This window comes from Podarcis liolepis (genome assembly GCF_965112155.1).
Source record: "Podarcis liolepis genome assembly, chromosome: 6".
NCBI classification, from domain to species: Eukaryota; Metazoa; Chordata; class Lepidosauria; order Squamata; family Lacertidae; genus Podarcis; species Podarcis liolepis.
The window spans coordinates 30046153-30070882 of record NC_139559.1 but is presented as its reverse complement, the minus strand read 5'-3'; the positions used below and the strand labels follow the sequence as shown (position 1 = coordinate 30070882).

The 24730-nt window shown below is 45.6% G+C and overlaps 1 protein-coding gene across 1 annotated transcript in view; it reads right to left on the bottom strand.

The window, feature by feature from the left end:
* Positions 1–2333: 2333 nt before the first annotated feature.
* SNTA1 (syntrophin alpha 1) overlaps positions 2334–24730 on the bottom strand; it is a 59090-nt gene continuing 36693 nt past the window's right edge. The window contains exons 3-8 of the mRNA XM_083508145.1: positions 14126–14321; positions 13103–13310; positions 9850–9980; positions 6340–6536; positions 5165–5352; positions 2334–3427 (exon numbers count right to left, since the gene is read on the bottom strand). Of these exons, the coding sequence (XP_083364271.1) occupies positions 3335–3427; positions 5165–5352; positions 6340–6536; positions 9850–9980; positions 13103–13310; positions 14126–14321 (1013 nt within the window). The 3' untranslated portion in view covers positions 2334–3334. The remainder of the gene's footprint in view (positions 3428–5164; positions 5353–6339; positions 6537–9849; positions 9981–13102; positions 13311–14125; positions 14322–24730) is intronic.

Below are 24730 nucleotides of genomic sequence, written 5' to 3'. Positions count from 1 at the left end.
GGGTTAAGTACTTAATTCGTTCCGGAGGTCCATTCTTAACCTGAAACTGTTCTTAACCTGAAGCACCACTTTAGCTAATGGGGCCTCCCGCTGCCACCGCGCCGCCGGACCACGATTTCTGTTCTCATTAAAGTTCTTAACCCGAGGTACTATTTCTGGGTTAGCGGAGTCTGTAAGTGAAGTGTCTGTAACCTGAGGTATATGTAACCCGAGGTACCACTGTATGCTGCATTGAAAGAAAAGTGTGGGGTATTGTCAAAATTCTGCACTAAAGTAACCCAAATGCAGTAAAAGTTTAATTCTGCAAACCTATACAAATTACCCCCCTTTTCTTTTTTTCCAGATTTGGTCCCTGCTTGACATTGTTTCTCCTAGAGAGGAGCAAGAACCTAGCAGACACCCAAATCTTAAGGTTAATACTACGGTGGCAGGTACCCAGCCTAGGCATCTGCTGTGAGGAGACTGGTAGCAAGGGGTGCTTCCTCTCACCACTTCTCGGATCATTTGTGAAGAAGGTCTTGCTCCGTTCAGGTGGGTGAGTAAACGACCAATGATGGCAGCAGGCAAATGTACAAATGAAAATTAATAGGCGAGACCAGCCAACTCGCATCCCCTTGAGCATCAAAGGAAGCACTGCCATTCTGGAAAGGACTCATCAACCTCTGAAGTTGTCATCTTCTCCCTGACAGGTTTCTGCAGTCCCCTTATGAGAGATATCTGGGGTCAGGCATGGAAACAGCTGGACCACTTGATGCCAGGCAAAAGACAGATTAAGGCAATGCCTGTGATTTAAGGATCTCAGCCTGCTTGTTCTTAACACCACACACACACACACACACACACACACACTTCACCAAGATGTTCTTTCCAGGGAACACACCGATGCGTATAACTCTTCCACAAAATATTTATGCACACACATGGCAAGACTGCACAAGTAATCTCTATTATCCTGTCAGCTGAAGTTGCTGTCATAGCTGCAATATGATATAATCTAATCATTGTTTATTTAGCCACAATAATCCATTTGTTGCAGTGTTGTTTGGTGAATGTTAATGTTATGCGGGAAGTTTAATAGTAGGAACTGTAGGCATGTAAATCGCATTGTTGCATGCAGAAAACCCCAGACACGTTCCCTGGTGCCATTTCCCGTTCAAAGGATTTCAGGCAGACGAGCTGGGGGGCGGGGGCGGGAATGAAATCTGAGAGCCAAACTAAATAAAACAAACAATCCAGCACAGAATCTCCTTTAAAAACAAAGGTGCAGTTCCAGGGACAATTGGATTGAGATTAAAGCCCCTAGTGCTTGTTTTGGCTAGCTAAGGTCTTCTGCTGCATCCACTCAGCCTGCTAGTTGCCCGTTTTGGAGCTGTGTGGAGTGGCTTTTCCCTGGGTGTACGGCTCTTCTACATGAGATGATATTCTGGACCAATCAAAACTTCCCCTTGAATGGAGGGTGGCAGCTGAAGTACTTCATGCTTCATGTGTGAGCGCTTGGAGGGGCCTGGCCAGGGCACTAGGGCAAAAACCCCCATCTGCTTTCAAATTGTGAGTGGGTTTGTGTCAACCCTACTTTCTTCTGAACCTGGTGAAAAGTCGCTTGAACTTGCATTCTGAATTCCTCAAGGCAGCATTTATTTGAGAATTCTTATTTGATGCCCTTCTGCTACAATAAATGTCCTCTCTCTTGCTTAGGTTTTGCAGTGAGCAAATTCTCCCCGCTCACCTAATAGGAGTGCTGGTGAGAAGCTGGCTGGCGTTCCCTGAAATGCTTTTCGAGTGTTCTGCATTATGTCGCGGACTGTTTCACGATGAGCAAGGCCACGTGGCAAGGCGGTCGCTGGCAGTAGCACCTTCTTGTCCCTCCCGCTGTTCCCTTCAGCAGAAACGAACACCTCTGAAATGTCTGTATGCGTGCAAGAAGCATAGGTTGCGTTAAGAGTCATGTAAGTGGCAAGCATCACAGCTTGTTTTGGAATGATACGTGTAAGGTATGTGTCACGCTGTGTTGGGGAGGTATACCAATTACTGAATTCCCATATCCCGCCCCCCGCAAAAAGTTTTTAAGAAATGAATTAAGAGCAGATAAGATGAGCAAAGAGCGAAAGTAATGTAGGCAGTTTTACTGGAGCCAAACATTACTGAACAACAGGACTCTGATTAGTTGATAATAGTCATGTATATAGGAAGCAGCCAGAAAGCTATGCCAATTAAAATTAAACTGAGATGAGAAAGCCACTGTTGTGTCAAAAATTTGTATATTTCAGGCTTGGTGGGCAACGCCAAATGTTGTTTTCAATTCAGATAGGGAAACAAACTCTGCTTTAGTCATCTTTAGTAATCTGTATTTATTTTCGCAAAAGGAAAACAAAATAATAAAGATAATTCCATGCATGATTTTGCAGCTCATAAAACTAATTGCTTCCCCTGCTCAAGAGCACCTCCGGTTAAAACATATGTCCGACAAACAAAAATCGAGGTGTCAAGAGTTAGCAAACCAAACCAATAAAGAATAAAAATCATCTTCCTGATCTTTTTCAACTCGAGCATCTCTTTTAAAATTATGGCTTCTGTAACTTTTCCCCAAAGTTTGGATAAATCGGCAAATACATGTAGCCATATTTCAGCTTATGCCGGCTGCATGTCAGACAATGGCTTAAGTGTCCCGTCCCCCCCCCCCCGATTATATGTGTTACAGGTAATGAAGAGATCTGGCTTAATCTACCACATTTTCAACTCAACCCCTATGCATGTTTACTCTGGAGTAAGTCCCACTGCATTGAATAGGTCTTACTCCCACGCAGATGTGCACAGCATTGCAGTCTTGAGTGTAAAATGGTCATGACAAACGCAGAGCAAACAACACTGTAAGCATCCCTTTATGGTTCATAAACTGAGCTATATAAATATAAAACCTTGATACAAACATTTTTTTTAATATATATATATATAAAATATCATCTTCAAGGCACTAATGTGATGGCAGAACTGGGTTGGTATGACATCTTCAGCAGTCTCATATTTTCCAAGCTTGTGGTGGTTTTTCTTTCTTTTTCTAGGAACATCATGTGCTGATGGGCAACTTTACAGGAGCATTTTTATTGCATGGGCTGTCCATCCTGGGACTTGGGTGCCAAGGCAGTTGCCTGTCCGTGAGTTTCCATCAGTTGTCCGGGAAGTCTACTGGCTTCCTTTGGCTTTGGATGCATGACAACCTTTGTCCTTGTTCCAGTCTGTAATGGCGTTCTTAAAAATGTGCTTTGGCCATGAAGGCATAGCCGTAGTGCATAGATCACATGGAGTCTTGCCTCTCTCCAGATTCTGCCCTGTGTCCCTATGCCAGCAACCCCAGCCGGGTCACTTTGGCAGAGAGGAATGAGTGGATGATGAAGACAATGGTTTTGGGGCAGGAATGAAGATCTAGTTGCTGCAATGAAGGAAGAACATGGATAGTAATGAGGGGCTGGTTCAGAGCATTTCACCATTCTGCATTCCCTAGAAAATCTGATTCTTCGTTACAGCTGGCTGTGCAACAAAGAAGCAATGACTTCAGAATGTAGAAGAACTGGGCAAGTACATTAACCATCCATTGCAGAACTCTTCAGAGAAAAGGTGGCTGCACCTAGTGTTACAGACCATAAGCTGATATGGTCTCTTCTCCATCGCAGGAGACGGAAACTCAGGATAGATCAGGGATCACAGTGGATGCCTCATCCAAACACTGGGTTGTGGTCAATTAAGTTTTACTCAGAGTAGACCCATTGAAATTAATGGACCTAAGTTAGTCATGCTTATTAATTTCAATGGGATTGCTCTGACTAGGAATAGCACTGGACATAACCCATAATAAAGGGTGCAGCACTGGGAGACAAGTGAATGTGCTATAGGGACAACCTGCCACTGGTGCCAGGAAAATAATAATAATTTAAGACCAAGGACCAATTGAATTATGTGTGATTCTTGCCAATGCTGTTCTTCTCTAAGACTCTGCATACTGTGCAAAATTTCCTTAAGAGGATAAAAACCCTAAACTCTAACTCTGTACTTGTGATATATTATGCAAATTAAGTTGTTTGCATATACTTCCTCGCTTTGCATAATTTATTCCACTGCCTTGTTTTTTGTTTATTTTTACCAAAACTGAAATAGCAGAAACTGCCACGTCGTAGCACTTTCCTGCCCCAAAAGCAAGACCAAACAAACCCATGCCTGACAATTCTCTGCTTAGTACAAACATACCACTTCCAAAACCCAAGCATACACACAGGGCATGCTGCTACCCTGGGCTGTCACTCTGACCCTCAGAAGCCTTCTGAAAGGCCTAGTAGGGCCATGGGCTTTGCCCATTTGAGTTTAAAATGATGGGTTCAAAGTCCAGGACAGCACATACCCCTTTCAGGGCCTGTAAATTACATTCAAGCAAAGCCCTATTTGCTCTCCTAAGATGGCAAGCCCTATTTACCACTGCGCTGAGTCTGGACTGTAGCTCAATGGTAGAACATCTGCCTTACATATAGAAGGTCTAAGGTTCAATCCTTGACCTCTCCAGGAGAGGTTGGGAGATACCCAACTGAAACCTTGAAGAAAGTGCTGCCAGTCAGTGTGGACAATACTGAGAGATGGACCAATGTTCTGACTCGATACAAGGCAGCCTCTTCTGAATCTAAAGCAGGGCTAGGGAACTTGGGGCCTTCCAGATGTTGGACTCCTAACTCCCATCAGCCCAAGCCAACATAAGCAAAGGCCATGAATAATGAGAGTTGTGGTCTGGCAACATCTGGAGAGATAAGGTTCCCCATCTCTGCTCTAAAGCAACAGGACTCTGCTCTATTCCTCTGAGCCATGCTCTTCTGCCATGTTGCCCCTCTTTAAAACTTGTGCCACAGAGACAACCTCTGTGAGCCATTCCTGTCACTTCTTTCCCTGAATTCTAAATGCTCATTCTAAAGCCTCAGTTCCCCCGGTGAGATTCTGCAATGATCAAATAATGGCAATGATTAGTATCAACAGTTTCCCATCAGCCGCTGTCTGGGCAACCCTTATCCAGCTCCAGGAAATACCCCAAGGACACAATACAGCGGGTTCTGCTTACTACATATTACATCTCACTTGCTTCCCTGAAAACTCATTGGAAGAGCACAGAAAGGCAAGAAAGGGAACTCACAATCTCTCCTTCTGAGCTGCCAAAGTCCAAGTAAAGCATCTTGGCCCCGTCGTCTGAGGACATCTGTAGCCTCTCAAAAGGCTGCTGCAGCAGAATGACTTTGGTGAGGCCTGGCTCCAGGGTGGAGATGGTGAAACCCTTCTCGATGTGAATGGACAACGTGCAGTCTCTCCCATTCCATGTGCATGCTGGGGATGGGAGGTGGAGAAAGAGAAAAGCCTGAATTGAACTTGGCATTGAACTTTGCTTTCTAGAGAATGGACTGATGCTGAGACACAGAAACCTACTTCAGGTTCTTGCTGGCTATAGGTAAAAAAGGTAAAGGACCCCTGGACGATTAAGTCCAATCAAAGGAGACTATGGGATTGCAGTGCTCATCTCACTTTCAGGCCAAGGGAGCTGGCATTTGTCCACAGACAGCTTTCTGGGTCATGTGGCCAGCATGACTAAACTGCTTCTGGTGCAACAGAACACTGTGACGGAAACCAGAGCACATGAAAATGCTGTTTACCTTCCCACCGCAGTGGTACCTATTTTTCTACTTGCACTGGTATGCTTTCAAACTGCCAGGTTGGCAGGAGCTGGGACAAAGCAATGGGAGCTCAACCCATCTCAGGGATTTGAACCACCGACCTGATCAACAAGCCCAAGAGGCTCTGTGGTTTAGACAACAGCACCACCCCCATCCCTTGCTGGCTATAATCATTTGGGAGTAGCATATAGAGAGACCAGAAAGTGCCCCCCCAAGCTCTTCATAATCAAGGCAAAGATCTGTCATCTAAGCTACTCTCCCGTTATTCAAGGGTAAATAAACTATCCAGCAGATAGTTCACATATGGTGAGCTTAGAAGTGGCAGTAATGCTAGGATAACTGAAGAAGCGTGCATGCACATGAAAGCGCATACCAATAACTAATTTAGTTGGTCTCTAAGGTGCTACTGGAAGGAATTTTTTTATTTTGCTGGGATAACAGTCTCCTATCCTAACCCAGTTTACCCAGTCATGCCTTGGGGTGCTGGACTAAAGAGTAGGTTCTCTCCAAAGAACCCCTGGTTCTAGGTTCTAGGCAGGACTGGCAAGTTGGAGAACCCCCCAAGCAAATGGGGCCATGGACTCATTCCCGTTCCTCAGAAAGCCTCAAGTCCCCATGTGCGAAGCTCCACCTGCTTCCTGACCTGTCGACACTTCCTGGACACACTCAGCAGCGTTGTGGCAACCATCTACCAGCATCCTTGTCCACGTGGCCAGGTCCCGGTGTGTCTCCACGCTAAACAGGTGCGTCTCTACGCCTTTCTTGGTTCCGGTCCGCAAAGCAAACGAGAGCTCTGAGTCGTAGAGGAGAGAACCCTTGGATGGGCCAGAATGCACAAGCCTGTAGGGATTGGGTCAGAAAGGGCCTTTCAGCGCAACAAACTCTTTCCATGGTCAGATTACCAGTTAGCCAATCCTGCAGCCTGGGGCTAGGCTAATGCACGGCGAGCAATCAAGTGTGCATTTTAGGAGACACAGCAGAAGCCTAAATATAACAAGAGGTTGTGTGGTAGCTTGAAGTCCAATACATTTTATTGTCCCAAAGGTTAATGCAAAGGTGGGAAAACCCATCAGCCTCCAGGTGTTGTTAGACTACAACTTCCATCATCTCTGACATTCGTTATGGTGTCTGGCGCTGGTGGGAGCTGAAGTCAGTGCCAATTAGCTGAGTGGTGGTAACTCCAAGCTTGGCTGGACACTTTAAAGGAAAAACTGGCAACTTGACTTTCTAGTGAGATCAGGGGATTTGTCAGATGGGTGGACCCCTCCTAGGTGTCAAAATGGACCACAGAAGGATCTGCATCCCCACCCTTGCATTAAAGGCACAGGACAAAGCTTCATCCCATACTGAGTCTGGAAACGCAAATCCAGATTTCCCCATAGGAATTCTTACATGCATGTTTGCTTTCAAGCTGCTGCACTATAACCTGGGGTGCTTGGTCAACGCCTGCATTACCTGCGACTGTATACTGTCAATATCCTGTCAACCCATGGACTTGTGCTGGATTACAGGGCTGCTTCACATATGACACTTTTTAAAGATACGCATGCAAGAGGTTTTTGTGTGCGCATCTTGAAGGCAAGTGGGATTGGCCCTCTATCAAATGTATACTCGGTGGCAAAGCCTCACTTTTATTTTGGTTTCTTGTTCTGTCACTAGAACAGTTGTGTGACATAATGGCCACTAGAGGTCACCCGAATAACATCTGTAACTCAGCTGCACCATCAACTGCCCAGAAACACCATCCATGGAGCAAAGCATACCGTATTTTTTGCCCTATAGGACGCAGTTTTTCCCCTCCAAAAATGAAGGGGAAATGTGTGTGCATCCTATGGGGCGAATGCAGGCTTTCGCTGAAGGCTGGAGAGCGAGAGGGGTCCCTCTCGCTCTCCAGGCTTCAGGAGAGCCCCAGCGCCAGCCTCACAAGGTCAGGGGACAGAGGGAGGCGGAACGCCGCCATCCCGCTGTCTCCCGAAGTGGTTTGGAGGCTGACTGCGGGGAGACCCCGCCACCAGCCCCGCAAGCTCTGGGGACAGTGGGGAGGCGCAGTGCGTCTTCCCGCTGTCCCCGGACCTGATCTGAAGGCAGGCGGCGGGGAGAAGAGTGCTTTTGCACACTGCCGGCCCCACAAGCGCCTGGGGGGGAAATAATTTTTTTCCCTTTATTTCCCCCCAAAAAAACTTGGTGCGTCCTATGGGCCGGTGCGTCCTATGGGACAAAAAATACGGTATTTTCTGAAACCCATCCCTCTCTCTCCCTCTCTCCCTCCACCCCCTCTTACACACACACACACAGGCCTATCAAAAAAAGGCAAAATCCTTTCTTTAATATATTTCTGTTGACTGGTAATTTGTATTTCAGACCCTAAACACAAGGGGGCAGCAGAACCATAGAAATGCTTCAAACAGAAGGGACACCCCATCTCCAGTTTCTTAAACTTCGTTTTTTAAAAATCAACCAAACCATTCCATGAGTGATGGCTGCATATTATTTTGGGTATAGAAAGGCATACAAACGATTCTTCAGATGGAACCACAGGGTAGGACAGAGCCCAGACCCTTCTCCCTGAGTAAGATCACTCATATATTCTTCACTTTGACTAACATACATAAACTCAGATTAGAGAGTGCTACTAAGCAAGAGTAAGGAAACTTTCTGACAAGGAAAGAAGACTTGACAGAGGGAGTCAGTCCACAAACGGCAAAGGGAGATAAACCAAGAGTCAGTCGCCAGGCACCAGGATCACTTCACTTTTTAGCTGTATCACACCTTGGTTTGTTCCATTTCCCTGACGTTTCCCTAACTGTTGCTTTCCACACTACATTTGAGTTTGTCGTATGACGCAAAAGCCATCAAGAAAACGAATGGAATGTAGCACATGTTTACTGCTCATTTCTGCGTTATTTGATTACGGGGGGGGGGGGGACTGAAGCCCCCTTAACTTGGGAAATCACGGGGGTAATCAGGGGGGGGGGTATTCATTTGGTTTTGTTTCCATTCCGTAGCCTGTGTTTTCTAGATTGCATTTTTATGTTGCGAACCGCCCTGAGATGAAGGGTGGTATACAAATTAATAATAACACTAATAAATAAGTAAAGTGACAATTTTTGGGGTGGTATATTAGCATACAGTTCCTTCCTGCTGCTTTCATGAGGGAATCTATGGGGGAACAGAAGCACGCATGTGCGGAAATGGGTGAAATTTAGCATGGTAATATTGGTGGAAAAGCCACAGTTCCATTAACCCAACCGGTACTGCAGCATGGGCGGAACATTAGAAAACAGGACAGAAGCACAAGCATTATCAGCAGGAAAACTAACACAATTTTGCCCTGGTCTGAATGCACCCCTAAAATGTTTGAAGTGCTCCCCTACTGTTTTGGTCTACCATCAGCACCAGACAGCATGGTCAATGCTCAGAGATGAGGAGAACACCAGGTTGGGGAAGGGATGGACAACCCCCTAAATGGAAAGGACAACCCCCTAAATGGAGATGTTTTCAAAATGTTGGAATTAGTACAGCCTTTATATGACTGCTTGCTCCTGAATCCATCCATAAGAAATGGGAAGGGACCACCCAAAAAAACTTGGTGCGTCCTATGGGCTGGTGCGTCCTATGGGGCGAAAAATACGGTATTTTCTGAAACCCATCCCTCTCTCTCCCTCTCTCCCTCCACCCCCTCTTACACACACACACACACACACACAGGCCTATCAAAAAAAGGCAAAATCCTTTCTTTAATATATTTCTGTTGACTGGTAATTTGTATTTCAGACCCTAAACACAAGGGGGCAGCAGAACCATAGAAATGCTTCAAACAGAAGGGACAAACCAAGGTGTGATACAGCTAAAAAGTGAAGTGATCCTGGTGCCTGGCCATCATAACCGAGTGAAGAGAAGATTGTTTACTGCATCCAAGCTCTCTCTTCGCTGGGGAGCTCTATTGGTAGCGACACAGTCCAAGCAGTGACAGAGAGAGGACCAGAGACTACGCAAGAGAAAGAGGGGCATCGAGTTAAGGAGGATGACATCCCTGGAGCCTGGTCTTTGTAACCCAGCTACTCAGAAAGAAGCTTTTACAAACTCCAACAAATCAAGTTCTGAACAGGAAAGCAGAGCAGCACGCGTGTTCCAAAACTGCGGCTTGCATTACCTGGTGGCGATGAGAGGGAAACTGTGCGTTGGCTTATTCAGGGCCTCTCTGCTTTGCGGAAGGCTGCTATAGAAGAGAAGTTCCTTCTCAGTGAGGAGGGCCAGGATATTCTTCGTCCCATCACCGGGGAGCTGAGAACAAAGTAACAGTCACAGAAGCACAGAACAGACAGAAACGCTCAAATTGTCACAGCTAACAAGGGAAGAAGAAACACTATAAGCAGGCTAGATATGTTGTTCTTGGGAATATCTTAATTATGGAACCAGTGAAGAGAAGGCCCTGTTCTGTACAGTAGCTGATTTATAACACTTGGTGGGCAGATGGAGTCCAGAGCAAAGACGACACCCTAAGAACTTTATTGGGTGTGTGTAGGAACAGTTTCGTCCAAGACATGCTAGGCTTACAGGGCAAGGGTGAGGAACCTCTGGCCCTCTAATATTTTTGGCCCCAACTCCCCAGCAGCCTCAGCCAGCATGGCTAGTGGTCAGGCCTGGTGTAGTGTAAAAACATCTGGAAGGCTACAGGTTCCTCATCCATAATATAGGGCTTTATAAGAAAGATGGGTGGCCTTATCTGCTTCTGGTCTGTGCACGTTTGCACAGTTTTGCATGTTTTGACCCATAATTCTATTCTGTTTCTGCATTAATCTGTGAATTGCTAGCAAAATCGGTATGTGAATGCCTCTTTCGAATCATTTAAGCTGCTGAGAACTGCATCACAAAATTCAGAGAAGGATGAAATATTGTGGGTAGCCAAGTTCCAATATGCCCCAAGAGGGGCAGAGGACATTTTTCATCAAGATTCATGACATTTACATTCCGTGAGCATCCCTATAAACACATGGACAACCACATCCTTCAATCGCACCTGGAAGCTATCAAGCAGACTCTGTAACTGACAGTACACAGTTGTCTATAGTCTTCCAGTGATGTAACCCCTCAAATGGAGATGGTTATATGAATATTGTTCGTATACATTCTAGTCAGATTCAGACATTTCCACAGTGGCATATGAACCACTTCTCCATGAGTTCTTCCTTTCCCAGGTAACAGATGTATGCTGAAACCATACATGTAGGGCAAGTCCTGTAGTTCTCTCCTTGAAGGTGGAGCAAGAAATGATCACATGACGAAGAGCCATATAGTTGACCCAACTCAGGTGGTTTCAACTTACAGACCTTATTGGAAGAAGTCATGGGGAAGCAGTACCTGTGATGTTGTGGTAATATGTGTGGCAGACTCTAACACCTGGGGAGGAGGATAAAATTCAATTTCAGGAGAAAAGCGTTGGGGAAATGTGCCAGATAACAAGGACATCGGGCGAAACCACATAACCTCTGCACAAACACATTAAAACTAAAGTTCAATGAACAACCAACGTGGAACTTCTCTGCAAACCTTGTACAAACAAATCAAGATGGATGCTCAAGAAACAGGTCATCTGGAAGCAAGCTCAGATCGCACTGAGCTGCACTAGGGCAGAGAGGCAAGAGTTGCTCTCCCTTTTGAGAAATGTAAAAGCCGGCTGTTATCCAAACCAAGGCATTCCTGGACCAATGTGCATGTTTATAAAAATGTGTAAGATCAAAGGAGACAGGAGTTTCCGCCTAAATATAAATCAGCTGTGACTTACAAAGGCCAGATGCTCAGTTGGAGCTCTAGAGAAGAGCAGCATTAAGGATCCAGCGGTGGGTGCAGTGGATTACCGTTCAGGGTTTTGATGAAGATGAGATCCTACTCTGCTGCGAACCGAGTGGGCTCGACTTGGGTGGCTAACGCAGCTCATGCAGATGCCAAGTTGGCCATAGGAAGCTTTCGTTACCTAACCATCTATTTGCCATGCAACAGCCATAGTCACAAATGGGTGCCATGTGACCAGGCTGTTAAGTGGCTGTCTGAATCCATTCAGCCACTTGTCCAGCTTAATGAGATGAGAACCCTTAAGGCTCTTCTTGGTGCACTGAAAAGTGACAGAAATACTAATCATAGCAGGAAAATTATTATTAGGAAAAGCCACCTACTGATCACTAATCTCCTCTTACACATGTGGAGCAAACAAACAACTGTAAAGTAGGCCGCATGGTCTGGAGAAGGATGGGTGTTTTTGTTTAGCACCGGGAACTACTTCAAAAACAAAAGCATGAGAGGGTACAGGACAGGTGTCAATCAGCAGTCCATGGATTTGCTTGCCATTCTTATGACAGATTATTGTTCGGGGAACGTAATCCTCAGACACAAATAAGAGAAGCTTTTCTGAGGTGGGGAGGGAACTCTTGATGTATGGATTTAGGAAGGACAAAAAGATAATGTTATAATGAATCTCAGCTTCTTTTCATTCATTTCCTTTATTTAATTTTCCCATTTTAAGAAGAGTTCTTGTTCATTGTGAATTTTCAGTATAATATGGGCTCTTTCCAGGGAGATGGGAAGCTAGGTGCCTTATACGGAGTCAGAAACCAAACCTAGAGGCATTGCAGGAGATATTGGGCGCTCAGCCACCTATAGGCATCTAGTTCTCATTGATCAGGCAAGAGGTCTGAAGAGGGCTCAAATGTTCATGTGACCAAATACAATGAATTCTGCAGGATCCCAAATCAGCCCTGGTAACTACTGTATTTTTGGCTCTATAAGACTCACTTTTTCCCTCCTAAAAAGTAAGGGGAAATGTGTGTGCGTCTTATGGAGCGAATGCAGGCTGCGCAGCTATCCCAGAAGCCAGAACAGCTATAAGGATTGCTGCTTTCACTGCGCAGTGATGCCTCTTGCTGTTCTGGCTTCTGAGATTCTGAATATTTTTTTTCTTGTTTTCCTCCTCCCAAAACTAGGTGCATCTTGTGGTCTGGTGCATCTTATAGAGCGAAAAATATGGTAATCCTATGGTCACTTAACTGGGTGTAAATTCCACTGAATTCAGTGGGGCTTACATCTGAGTAGAGATGTATAGGATTGCCCTGTAGGTCAATAAAAATTACTTTTCCACAGATGTTTTATTAGGAATCCATTTGCACAAGTGGAATAAAATAAGAAAGAGAGCAGCTTTGGACAAGTCTCCCTACTTCAAACATTATACAACTCAAACTAGGGAGAGTGTGCAGATTAAGAACATGCACACACCGGCATAATTTGAGATAAGATTTGTTGGCCAAGGACTGTCTCGGGATTGCGTTGCCTTCCTCAAGTTGTGTTTGGTAGCTACAGACATTTATATATACCCCCATGAGCAGTGCAGTTCAAACCAAGAAGATCACCATTACCTGTTCGGTCAGCCAACCAACGTGCTTGATGTCTCTACTTCCTGCAACACTGATTCCAGACTGTGAGGTCCTCAGCTCCTCTTTGACTCTTGGCAGCAGGGCACTGATGTTGCTGTGGATGGCATTGAACCAGGCCTGGGCAGACACCTCATCTTTTGCTCGAAGGAACAAGGGGATCCGTCCATCTGCTGAGCATACTTCCAGGTATCTGCATGAAGAATCTCCCTTAACTTGAGAAAGAAACCCTTCTGGCAGCCCAGACACAAACTGTTACATGTAGTTTTGCCTAATATACATTTTTGCAAACAGTGCCCCCTATTTCAGTGCATTGCAAAATTCAGAGAAGTACGAATTCCGAAGGATGAATGCATTTTGGTGCCGATATTGTTTTGAGAGGTGCAAATTTAGTGGGTTTACAAACCTTTCAATGTGGACTGAAGCAAAGTTCTGCCCTATCCCTAGTTCCAAAGCCTTCAAGGGGATTGTTCTTGTCTACACGGGCTTGCAGTTTCAGGTGTATCTGCGATCAGGACTGGGTGCTCTGCCCTGTCTCTTGGTAGGTGGGGTGGAGTTGACCGGATTTGCCATGCTATGGCTTCCAAGTCTACTAATGCCCTTGCTTTGGAGACAGTGGTTCTTACCTGTGGTCCTACTGAAAGCCATGGCCTTCTTTAGGTCTCATCTTTAGCCCAAGACATTTGCAATGCAGGGTGAACTCACAATATTATATTGATGTAATCCCACTCATTTGACACAGTTAATAGGATAGATCCAGCTCATTCTGAGCATTCAAAGCACTTTAAAATACATCTCAGCAATGCAGAGGGGTACAAAGTTAAGCATTCAAAGGAAAAAAGGCTGTGGACACAAGCTTTCAGAAAGGCGTTCTGTACATTTTATTCCATTTTCCTGCAACCACACAGATCAGTCAAGATTACATGCCAAAGTGCAACTCTGATGTACAAATGCCTCTACAGGTGGCATAACACCACTGAGAAAAAGTCAAGGGAATTGCGGCATTACCTGTTTTCTGGATCGCTAGGGAGACATTTCCGTGATATGTAGCACATTTTTAAGGGTATGTTCTTGCCTTCCTTGAGGTCTCGTAGGGAGAGAGCAGGCGAAGCTTGCTTCTGAAAGGCTGGCGAAGAGTCCCAGCTTACAGTTGCACCAGATGAGGAATTTTTAAAATAGGGAGAGATCTCCTTCATGTATTTTACTGGAAAAGAGAAAACCAACACACAGAACGTTCAGGTGTACAATTCCAGGTACTTCTGCAACAGGTTGTTTCCATTCCTGCCACTCTCCAGTGTTCTATAGTCCGGGCATCAACTAAAGCAGATTTCACAGGTGCTTCCCAAAACACCCTGTGCGCCTGCCATCAGCAAGGTTTCTTAAGTGAAAGATTCTTCATGAGCTTTTCTTTTGGGAGCTGGAAATCTGAATGTTTTCCTTATCCAGAGTCATTCTTGAACATGAACAGAATTTGCTCTCCTTTTAAACCACCCTATAATTATAGGCTGTGCAAGGTGAGAATGTCTTTAAAGCAGGTAAGAGCACAAAGAACTCTGCACCTTTTCTATTTGTGGTTTGTGGTGTACCGTTGTATTGCTAGATCATCTGCAAGGGTTCTTAGCACAGAAGAGAAATCAAAATTAAAAGTAATTTCTCACCAATTTCAGGGTGGGTTAAAACAACCACAGCTTCATTTCTTGTCAAGATGAAAAAACAAGACAGTAATTAGAAAAAAGAAAATATCCATGCAGATAAGCTTGACATTGAGATTTTTTAATCCATCCCTAGTGAGACCCATTTGTTTGCAATTTCTAAACACTTTTAAAAGGCAGCCCGAATGTCTAACACAATGCAGGGCAGAGTTTGAAGTGGCATCTTGAGCACACACGGCAAGCAAAGATGTCATTGTTCCAAGATGTGCGTCAGAAAAGCTTGCAAGTGAACCTGTACCTACACAGCGAAGCTTTTACAGCTCTGCGATGGCATGGTAAATATAGACTGAGTTTCTAGCTACAGACATGGTGAGTCAATCACGCAGTGGTTTTATCACATGCCAAACAAACAAACAAGCCAAAAATTCTGCACAGATCCACTCAGCCCATATTCTCAAAATGCCAGAGTGATTATGCAAATACGCCAGATGGCAACTAAACCCAAGCCCCTTTCACTTCATGCCAAAATCAATACTTCTAGAACCTGATTGTGTTCCATGTTGCTGCCTTAAAGTCTACTGGAAACATATATCACCCCAGTGTTCCCTATTCTAGTTGGTGGTATACCCATAAGAACACACAGCTTTCCTATTCAGCACACCGAATGCATAAGTGATTTTTTCAAGATCTTGCCTGCCTCAGATAAGCAGCATACTTGTGCACCAGTATTTATTTCACAAAATTTATATACCACTTCACCATTAAAAAAAGAACAAGATACCTCAAAGCAGTTCACAAAAATAATAAAAGAAGGAAATTTTCAGGGGAAAAATCAGTTAAAAACAACTATTTAAAACATTCAAAAATCATCAAAATAAACGCTAAGCTAAAAAAAACACTAAAACACAGGTCAACAGACTACAGTGGTACCTCGGGTTAAGTACTTAATTCGTTCTGGAGGTCCGTTCTTAACCTGAAACTGTTCTTAACCTGAAGCACCACTTTAGCTGATGGGGCCTCCTGCTGCTGCCGTGCCACTGGAGCACGATTTCTGTTCTCATCCTGAAGCAAAGTTCTTAACCCGAGGTACTATTTCTGGGTTAGTGGAGTCTGTAACCTGAAGCGTATGTAACCACTGTATGTGTCTGGATAAGCTTGCCTAAGCAAAAATGTTTTTTAGCAGGGGCCAAAAAGAGTAAAGTGAAGGCACCCGCCTAATGCCAAGAGGCAGTGAATTCCAAAGTGTGGGTGTTGCCACACCAAAACATCGATTTATCACAAATGCAGAACAAGTATTGTGTGGCGCTTGTAATGGTGCCAGTTCCTGCAGATCGAAGCGGCTGAGTGGGCACATATGGAGTAAGGCGATCTCGTAAGTAAATTGGTCCCAAGCCGTAAGGGGCCTTATATACCAATATTAACACCCTGAACTTGGCCCAGCAGCAAATCGACAACCAGTGCTGATCTTTGAGCAGAGGTGTTATATACTGACAGGTTCTCACTCCTGTCAGCAATCGTCCCGCAGCTTCCGGGGTCAAGAGCAAGGGAAGCCTCACATAGAGTGCATTGCAGTAACTGCGCACATCCTCTATGTATTGTGATATGCCAGACAATTCCTATCTCTTCAGTGCACCGTTTGTGTGCTCTATGTGCAGTGGCTGTCTAGACTGCTCTTCCTGGTTGTGAGACAGGAAAAACCCCGGAGGAACGGACGTAGGATCCTATTTCAATGGCAACTATTTAAAACAGAGTAAGTGCTGCAGTGGATCCTTAAGTTTGGACCTCAAAGCCGAGTCCGCAGTTCTCAGCCTATCGCTTTGCAATCAGCACAACTGCTATTTAAAGCGATGAGGGGCACTACGAAGAAACAAGGGCAGTTGGGGCAGATATCTGACAGTGCGCTAAATAGATTACTTTTTACACTTGTTCCCAATACGTCGTATAAATGTTCCCGCCTGTGCAAGCTGTTCTCCGACCACCAGCCAACACGCAGTTCAAAGGCACCGGGATGCCAGCCAAGATTGCTCCAAGTGCGGTCTAGTGGGAGCCTCTGTCACTGCAGTGGATCAGCTCATATAAAGGAGAGATAAATAGCTTGTGTACGCAGAGCAACACACTTCTGTTTGTATTAACTGGAAGTGGGGCAACACGCAGCAGAAACTGGGTACTGCAGGGGAAACTGCAAGTGTAGGATCTGTGGGGGGGGGGGAGACGTGACACAGCGGGGCTGGAAGAGTGGCAGATCATGTGAGATTTGCTCTGACATAATTCGTGGCGTGGCCTAACCCAGCCTATAGTCCCTTCTCTGCCTCAGGCAGTGGAGACTGCTCCATTAGAAGAAGAAGAGTTTGGATTTGATATCCCACTTTATCACTACCTGAAGGAGTCTCAAAGCGGCTAACATTCTCCTTTCCCTTCCTCCCCCACAACAAACACTCTGTGAGGTGAGTGGGGCTGAGAGACTTCAGAGAAGTGCGATTGGCCCAAGGTCACCCAGCAGCTGCTTGTGGAGGAGCCGAAACGCGACCCCGGTCCCCCAGATTACAAGTCTACCGCTCTTAACCACTACACCACACTGGCTCTCCACACTGACCGCCCCCCCCAACCTTAGGCCACCCTCAACCTGTCCCCACCTGTTGCCTGCCTTTTTCAACCAGTCCAGGGAGTGGCACTGCCTGTCGCCTTCCCCTTCCTCCATCTCAGTGCTGCATTTGAAGAACTCAGGAGGACGGGGGACAAATGTTGGTTCCCCCGTCATTGGCTTTGGCTCAGCCTATCATGTTGGGCTTCCTGCCTTCCACCCCACCATTTCCAAGGGGCATCAGCCACCAGGGCAGTAACAATGTCCCACCTTACAAGTGCTGGAGAGGCAGCCATGCTTGTTGAATCTGTTGCAACAGAGTCAAGAGTCTTGTGGCATCTTAAAGGCTAACAAATTTTATTATGGTGTAAACCAGGCTTCCTCAAACTCAGCCCTCCAGATGTTTTGAGACTACAATTCCCATCATCCCTGGCCACTGGTCCTGCTAGCTAGGGATAATGGGAGTCGTAGCCCAAAAACATCTGGAGGGCTGAGTTTGAGGAAGCCTGGTGTAAACTAATGAAGTGGACAGTAGCCTGTGGAATAAATAATAAAACTTGATAGCCTGTGAATTATTATTATTATTATTATTATTATTATTATTATTATTATGCTATCAAGATAATGGGTTGCATTCAACTAAATTCTACTTAGAGCAGACCCTTTAAAATTAATGAGCTCAAGTTAGTCATGTCCATTTACTGCAATGGGTGTACCTTGAGTAGGGCTAGCATTAAAAACCACCCATTAGATGAAAAGCTGTTTTGAAACATTCAAAAGGTGCTATATAAATGATAGGATCATAGTGGTTAAATAGAACTATGGCTTGCCTCTGCAGCCCTGGATTTTTAAATGAGCACAACCAGCAGTCATAAGCCCAAACAGTACCTTAGATAATTGAAAAATACTTGATCCAAATCCATCAAGGAACATGGAGGTGTGAAATCTGTTATTTACACACCGATCTTTTTAATCACTTTTGAGTCTTAAGGTGGTGGCCATTACATTAATGGCTCAAGAGACCTCTGTTTCTTTTAATACTGCATGCATTAGACTGCACAGATGGCAGCTATTGTGCTGGCCACCCAAAGCGAGATGTGCTCAATTTTGCATGTTCCTGTGTTTTATATTTCCCAAACCTGTGCATTCAGCACTTAATGGAGTCTTTTTTGCCACTGGCTTTTTTTTTTTTTATGAACCAAACTGGGAAGTGCATTAAAAAACCCCTCCAAACCTCTTAGTCCTATGCCCAATTGTGCAATTTTAAGAATGGAATCAATTGTATATATTGGTTACTAAAGCAGCAACCAAGATTCAGTCAGCCTGCCCGGAGCCTGGAATTTTTGTAGTGGCACACAAACAATTCTGGAGCATCTCTCTGTAGCAAAGGGCTGCTTTAACCAAAGAACATTGTCCCTTTTTGAAGTGGTGCAGCCTTGGCCAATGACTCAAGCTTTCCTCAGATTAACCCCAAATGTTTCCATGTGTCGCTCTTTCCTTTGGAGTTGTGCAACTTCTGTATTGACTGTGCCAGCCCCATTCAATGTGCTTATGGTTTAGGCTGCTGACTGTACAACAGCCAACGCTGTGGTATGCACATTTCTCCCCTGCAAATACTAGTATGGCCTTTTTCAGCATACATGCTGAAGACATTTATTAGGGGGGGTGCTGTGGGGGTAAGGCATCTGTTTTCCAGAGACCCCCACCTAAAATCCAAGAAAACCCACTTCAAGTCAGTGTTGACAGTACTGTGTCTAGATGGACCATGGTTTGAATCATTATAAGACAGCTTCCACTGTTATCTACTCCTGCCTCAGGAAATTATACCCTTTCAGTTATGTTCACACTAACAACTGTGCTGAAGCCTGACGACCTGGTGTGCCTTCTGCCTCTACCGAAACAGCCAACGAAGCAAAGAGGGCTACAAAATGGTGGTGTCTGTTCTTCAAAAACTGAGTCTGGAACCCAATGCATCTTGGGGCGTTTGTGATTCCTTATATACAATCTCTCCTGGGTGATGTGCTTAATATGGAATTGCTTCTACGGTTTGCCATCAAGTACTGCTCTTCCAAAAGAGTTGTATTCAGGGCTTTTTCTCAGCCAAAACAGTTCTGGCGCCTCTCAGGTGGGCGCCATTGCCATTCTAAGAGAATGTGGTGATTTCCGGCACCTCTTTTTCTAGAAAAATAGCACTGGTTATATTAATCACTTTCCTTGAGAAAAGTAAAATTAAGGATGGTCAAGATGTACCAATTAGGTCAGAAATATCTGAGGATACATTCATTTGAAGCCCTTTGGCAACCAGCACTGTGATCCAAATCTGTCTTCTCTTACCAGGAAAGCGTCTGGGCTGGGCATGTGGCAGAAGGGGCAGCTGATCTAGGGAAAGAAGGGATGGGGGCCTGGGGGCCTTCCAGATGGTGTCTGACTATGACTCCCATTAGTCCCAGCCAGCAGGGTCAGAGATTATGCAAGTGCATCTGGAGAGCCACAAGTCCCTGAGTTAAGGCAATGCTCTGAAGGACGGCTTCTTCAGGCAACATCGGAGGATTTGCCAACTCCTCTGTAAATTGCAAGGCTGAATTTCTTTCGCTTCTAAGTGTACAAACTTCTCCTGGGGAAAAGCAGCAGCAAACAATCACCCAAAGCCTTGGCCTGTGTCCCTGTGTTCCTAAAGCAGCCGCTTTAGTCAAACGCTCTCATGTTCAGAAGCACCTCGCCAATTGTTCCTCTCCCTCTCTCAAGCTGCGTCAACCATCTATGACACATACGGGAGGATCACGCTCTAGACCGTGGCAGGTATTGTTTACCATCTCTTTTTAAAGCAGCAACATCTCTCTCTGTGTGCATCAATATACCAACTGTTTCTCTTTTAAACCCTTTTAAATAGATATATTTTTTATATTTGAAAACGCATCCCTGGCCTTTTTCACCCCAGAAGCTCAAGGCAGCTTACAAAACACTGTCTCATAGTAAAATGATGATGGCCAAGTGTGGAAGGAAAGTAGCAGCCCAAGAAAAGGAACAAGGGAGAGGTTTTGTTTATTTAGCCCTGCTGGGCTAAATCTGACAGGTGGGTGGGGCTACCCACCTATCAAAACACCAAAGGTCACCCGAAGCCTCGATTTTTGGAATGTCAAAGCCCAGCGTGGGCTATTTAAAAGCCCTTTTGCAAACAGCCCTGTACAGCTCTTTAAACCTTTGGTTTTCAGAGGTTCAAAAGGCAGATCTGGCTGTTTGTAAGCCCTTTTTCAAACAGGTCTGCACTGCTCTCTGTTCCTCTGAAAAAAAAAGTGGGGCAGTTTGCAAAAGGGCTTTCAAATAGCTGCACACTGTACTAGAGCTGTGTGCTCCTGTTCTCAGCAGGGGAACTGGTGTCCACAGCTAAACTGAGCAGGATTCAACTTCTGCTCATTAGCTGATGAGCAGGGTTAAATCCTGCTGCTTTGGCTGCATCTGCCAGTTCCCCTGCTGGGAAGAGGCATGCATAGTCATAGCATAACCAGCCACCAACCACCCAAAAAGTCTGCTGCCTCTTCTCTCCAGGTAGCCACAAAGATCAGGCCCAGAGGAAGAGGGAAAGTGAACAGGGCAAGGGTGATACAGGTGTGAATAATAGTGGGGAGGGGGTCTTGCCAAAAATCTGGAAGTGGAACTGCCTGGAGGCTGCACAGTTCTGAAGGCCAGAGCATGCAGGTATACAGCTGGCAAGAAGCAAACCCATGCCAGCTAATAAGCTTGTGCCTGTAAGCTTGTAAGACTTGTGCCTGTAAGCACAGGGTTCACACTAGTGTGCACTTGCCATGTGCACTAGCCCAACTCATAGCCGCGGACATGCCTTAGACCTGGTGTTCACCTCTATAGATGTTGATGATCCAACACTAAGTAAAAGCGAAACTAAATAAGTGCCATGGTCAGATCACTTCCTGGTGCAACTGGACTTCTCCGCGACCCTTCCCCTCTGCAGGGAGGTGGGACCGATTTGGATGGTCCATCCCCACCACTTAATGGATCCAAATGGTTTCCAGAGAGTGGTAAAGGTAAAGGGACCCCTGACCGTTAGGTCAAGTCACAGACGACTCTGGGGTTGCGGTGCTCATCTTACTTTACTGGCCGAGGGAGCCAGCGTACAGCTTCCGGGTCATGTGGCCAGCATGACTAAGCTGCTTCTGGTGAACCAGAGAGTGGTAGGGGATGCTTGATCCCATGTTGATGGCCTTTCAGCTGATTCCTTGGTGGCCCACTGGAATGTGGAGTTAACCAGGGCTACTGACTGTTTGGCTCCGAAGTGCCCTCTTCGATTGCATGGACCCCAGACAGCCCCGTGGTTTTCCACAGATCTGAGGGCAATGAAACAATCGATGAGACAGCTAGAGCGCCGGTGGTGGATAACTCATTCTGAAGCTGACTGGACACGGGTTAGAGCTCAATGTCGAGCCTACCAAGTGGCGACAGCGACGATGAAGAATGTAAATGTGCCCCTGAAGGACCAGGTGCACAGCCTGGGAGTCATTTTGGACTCACAGCTGTCCATGGAGGCGCAGGTCAATTCTGTGTCCAGGGCAGCTGTTTACCAGCACCATCTGGTACACAGGCTGAGACCCTATCTGCCCACAGACTGTCTCGCCAGAGTGGTGTATGCTCTAGTTATCTCTGCAATGTGCTCTATGTGGGGCTACCTTTGATGGTGACCCATAAATTACAACTAATCCAGAATGTGGCAGCTAGACTGGGAGTGGCCTCTGAGACCACATAACACCGGTCTTGAAAGATGTACATAGGCTACCAGTACGTTTCTGAGCACAATTCAAAGTGTTGGTGCTGACCTTTAAAGCCCTAAACGACCTTGGTCCAGTATACCTGAAGGAGCGTCTCCACCCCCATCGTTCAGCCCAGACACTGGTTCCCTAACTTCAAGAAGCAAAGCTACAGGTAACCAGGCAGAGGGCCTTCTTGGTAGTGGCACCCGTCCTGTGGAACACCCTCCCATCAGATGTCAAAGAGAAAAACAACTACCAGACTTTTAGAAGACATCTGAAGGCAGCCCTGTTTAGGGAAGCTTTTAATGTTTAACAGACCACTGTCTTTTAATATTTTGTTGGAAGCCGCCCAGAGTGGCTGGGGAAACCCAGCCAGATGGGTGGGGTATAAATTATTATTATTATTACTATTACTAAGCATGCGTCTTCAAACATTGGGATGTTCGCCAGGGGGGTTGTCTTAATGTGCTTCAAGCTCATTTGCTCTGCAGTGAAACTCTGCTGAGTACCTGCCCCGCTCCTGCCCGCATTCCTTTGCTACCGGTGTATTTCATCTTTTGTCAGCCTTAAACCTGAGCAGCAATTACTGGCCACGTCCAGAGGCAACACTTAAATTGAAATGTCTTTCATCCCAATTTGACCCCGACTGGCCCTACTTTCACCTCTGCCTCCTCCGCGTTTGATGGATGTTATTGCTGTCCACCTTTACCCTCTATCTTAGGAAACTCCTTGGGAATGTCATGCTGTATTGTTTTGTGGTTTTTTTTAAGGCATAAGGCATGAAACCCGCTGCCTAAGAGGGAAAGCAGCCGGGCACCTTTTTCCAGGCCCCTTCCATTTTCACAAAGAGCTTGACCCTGCAAGTCGAAAGATTCTGTCTCTGTGCCCAGGAAACCTGTGGCTGCTGCTTTGGGCAGATCAAGGTCCTGCTAAAAGCACAAAGAGAAACTATCAGAAGTTTTATTAAGGATTTGTTCATTTATTCTTACATTATATCTTGCCCATTCCTTCCTAAGAAGCCCAGAGCAGCAAACACACAAATGATAAAACAGTTTTTAAAAATCTAAGAGGAGTTCCAATACAGAGGCATCCTTTTTGTTTGGTGAAAATGAGTTAGGAGGCTTAATTGCTCTTGCTTTAAGTTTGTGTTTAGACCAGGGGCGTGGGTCCTCTTAGAGCAGGCATGTCCAAAGTCCCTTTTGGGGGCCTAATCTGGCCTACTGGTCAATTAAATCCAGCCCCCGTGGCAGTATATGTCCTGGGGTAAACGCCTTAAAAAAGCTCAGCAACTTTGGCCGGCCCTCGCACATGTTCACTTCATCAACCTGGCCTTCTTTGAAAAAAGTTTGGGCATCCCTATAGAGCCAAAGAGCCACACTCCCTCAGTGGGAATCTTCTCGCAGGTGGACCAAAGCCACACACCCCACTCCTCCCACACCCATTCAAACTCTCCATCCATCCAGTTCTTTCACTTTCTTTCTCTCTGCATTTCATTCCTCCTCCCCACACTTCCCCAGGCCTCTCTTAAGCACTAGCACTTTAAAGAGCTCCCATTGGCACCAATGGAGGCATGTAAGAATCCTAATTGTGGGGAAATGGGAAAGGGTGGGATTAATCCTTCTATCCCTATCCATGATCCTCCCCAAACAGGCCCTGAGCATGGCAATAAAATCTCCTGGCGCTCCCGTGCAGCAGCAGCCAGCTTTTACGTGGTTTTCATTGGCACCAATGGAGGCTTTGCGAAAGCCTACTTGATGGTGGTGCAGGAGAGGTAACCAGAGAAGCAAGGCTGCATCTGGCTCGTGCATGGGCTGGAAGTTATACAAACCTACTTTTGGTAGTTTTTTCTCTTCTCTAAAAAAAGCCCCTACATTGCATGCAATGGTCTATGGCTCCAAGCAGTAAAATATTTACTTTATTATATAGTAGAAAACAACCCTAATTATAACATCAACTTGGAAGTGTTTTGATGTGGACATTAAAAGTGGGCCTCAAAGGGTTGATTCTCTTAACTCACACTGTTATTTTAGTTTTCATGGGAGCAGGTGGTTTTGGTTTTTATTTTACCCCAAGGCACCCTTTCTCCCTGGGACTGCAGGAGTCTCTTCTGAGTGCATACCGTCACGCAAGCCACCTTTGGGAACGACAAGCACAGGCTGACCTCACACACTTAACCAGAGAATTGAACCTTCTATAAAAGGGTAAGGGCACCGTTTGCAAAAAAATAAAAGCTGCTGCTGCAGGATTGAGTTTCACAACTGAAGCCTCAAATCCCACAGCCTGGGTGGGACAGGAGCTGACGGGGGGGGGGGAGGGAAGGGAGTGATGGCAGGGGGGAGGGATCCTCATGTTCTTAGCCTCTTACTATAAATAGCAGCCCCGCTCTTTCAGACATTTGATATTTCTTCTGATTTCGTCCCAAGTCATTAATCCAGGCAGACAGCACTTTCCAGTGATGATTACAGTGCTTAGAAACTAATTGGATTTTTAAAAAAAGAAATAAATAATAAGAACAGAATGGAATGGAATCAGGAGCATGTGTGAAAATTTTCAGGTTTTTTCTTCTTCCTCCAAATGGATTGCTCAACTGCTACAGAGTGACCTCAGGTTCCATTCTGCT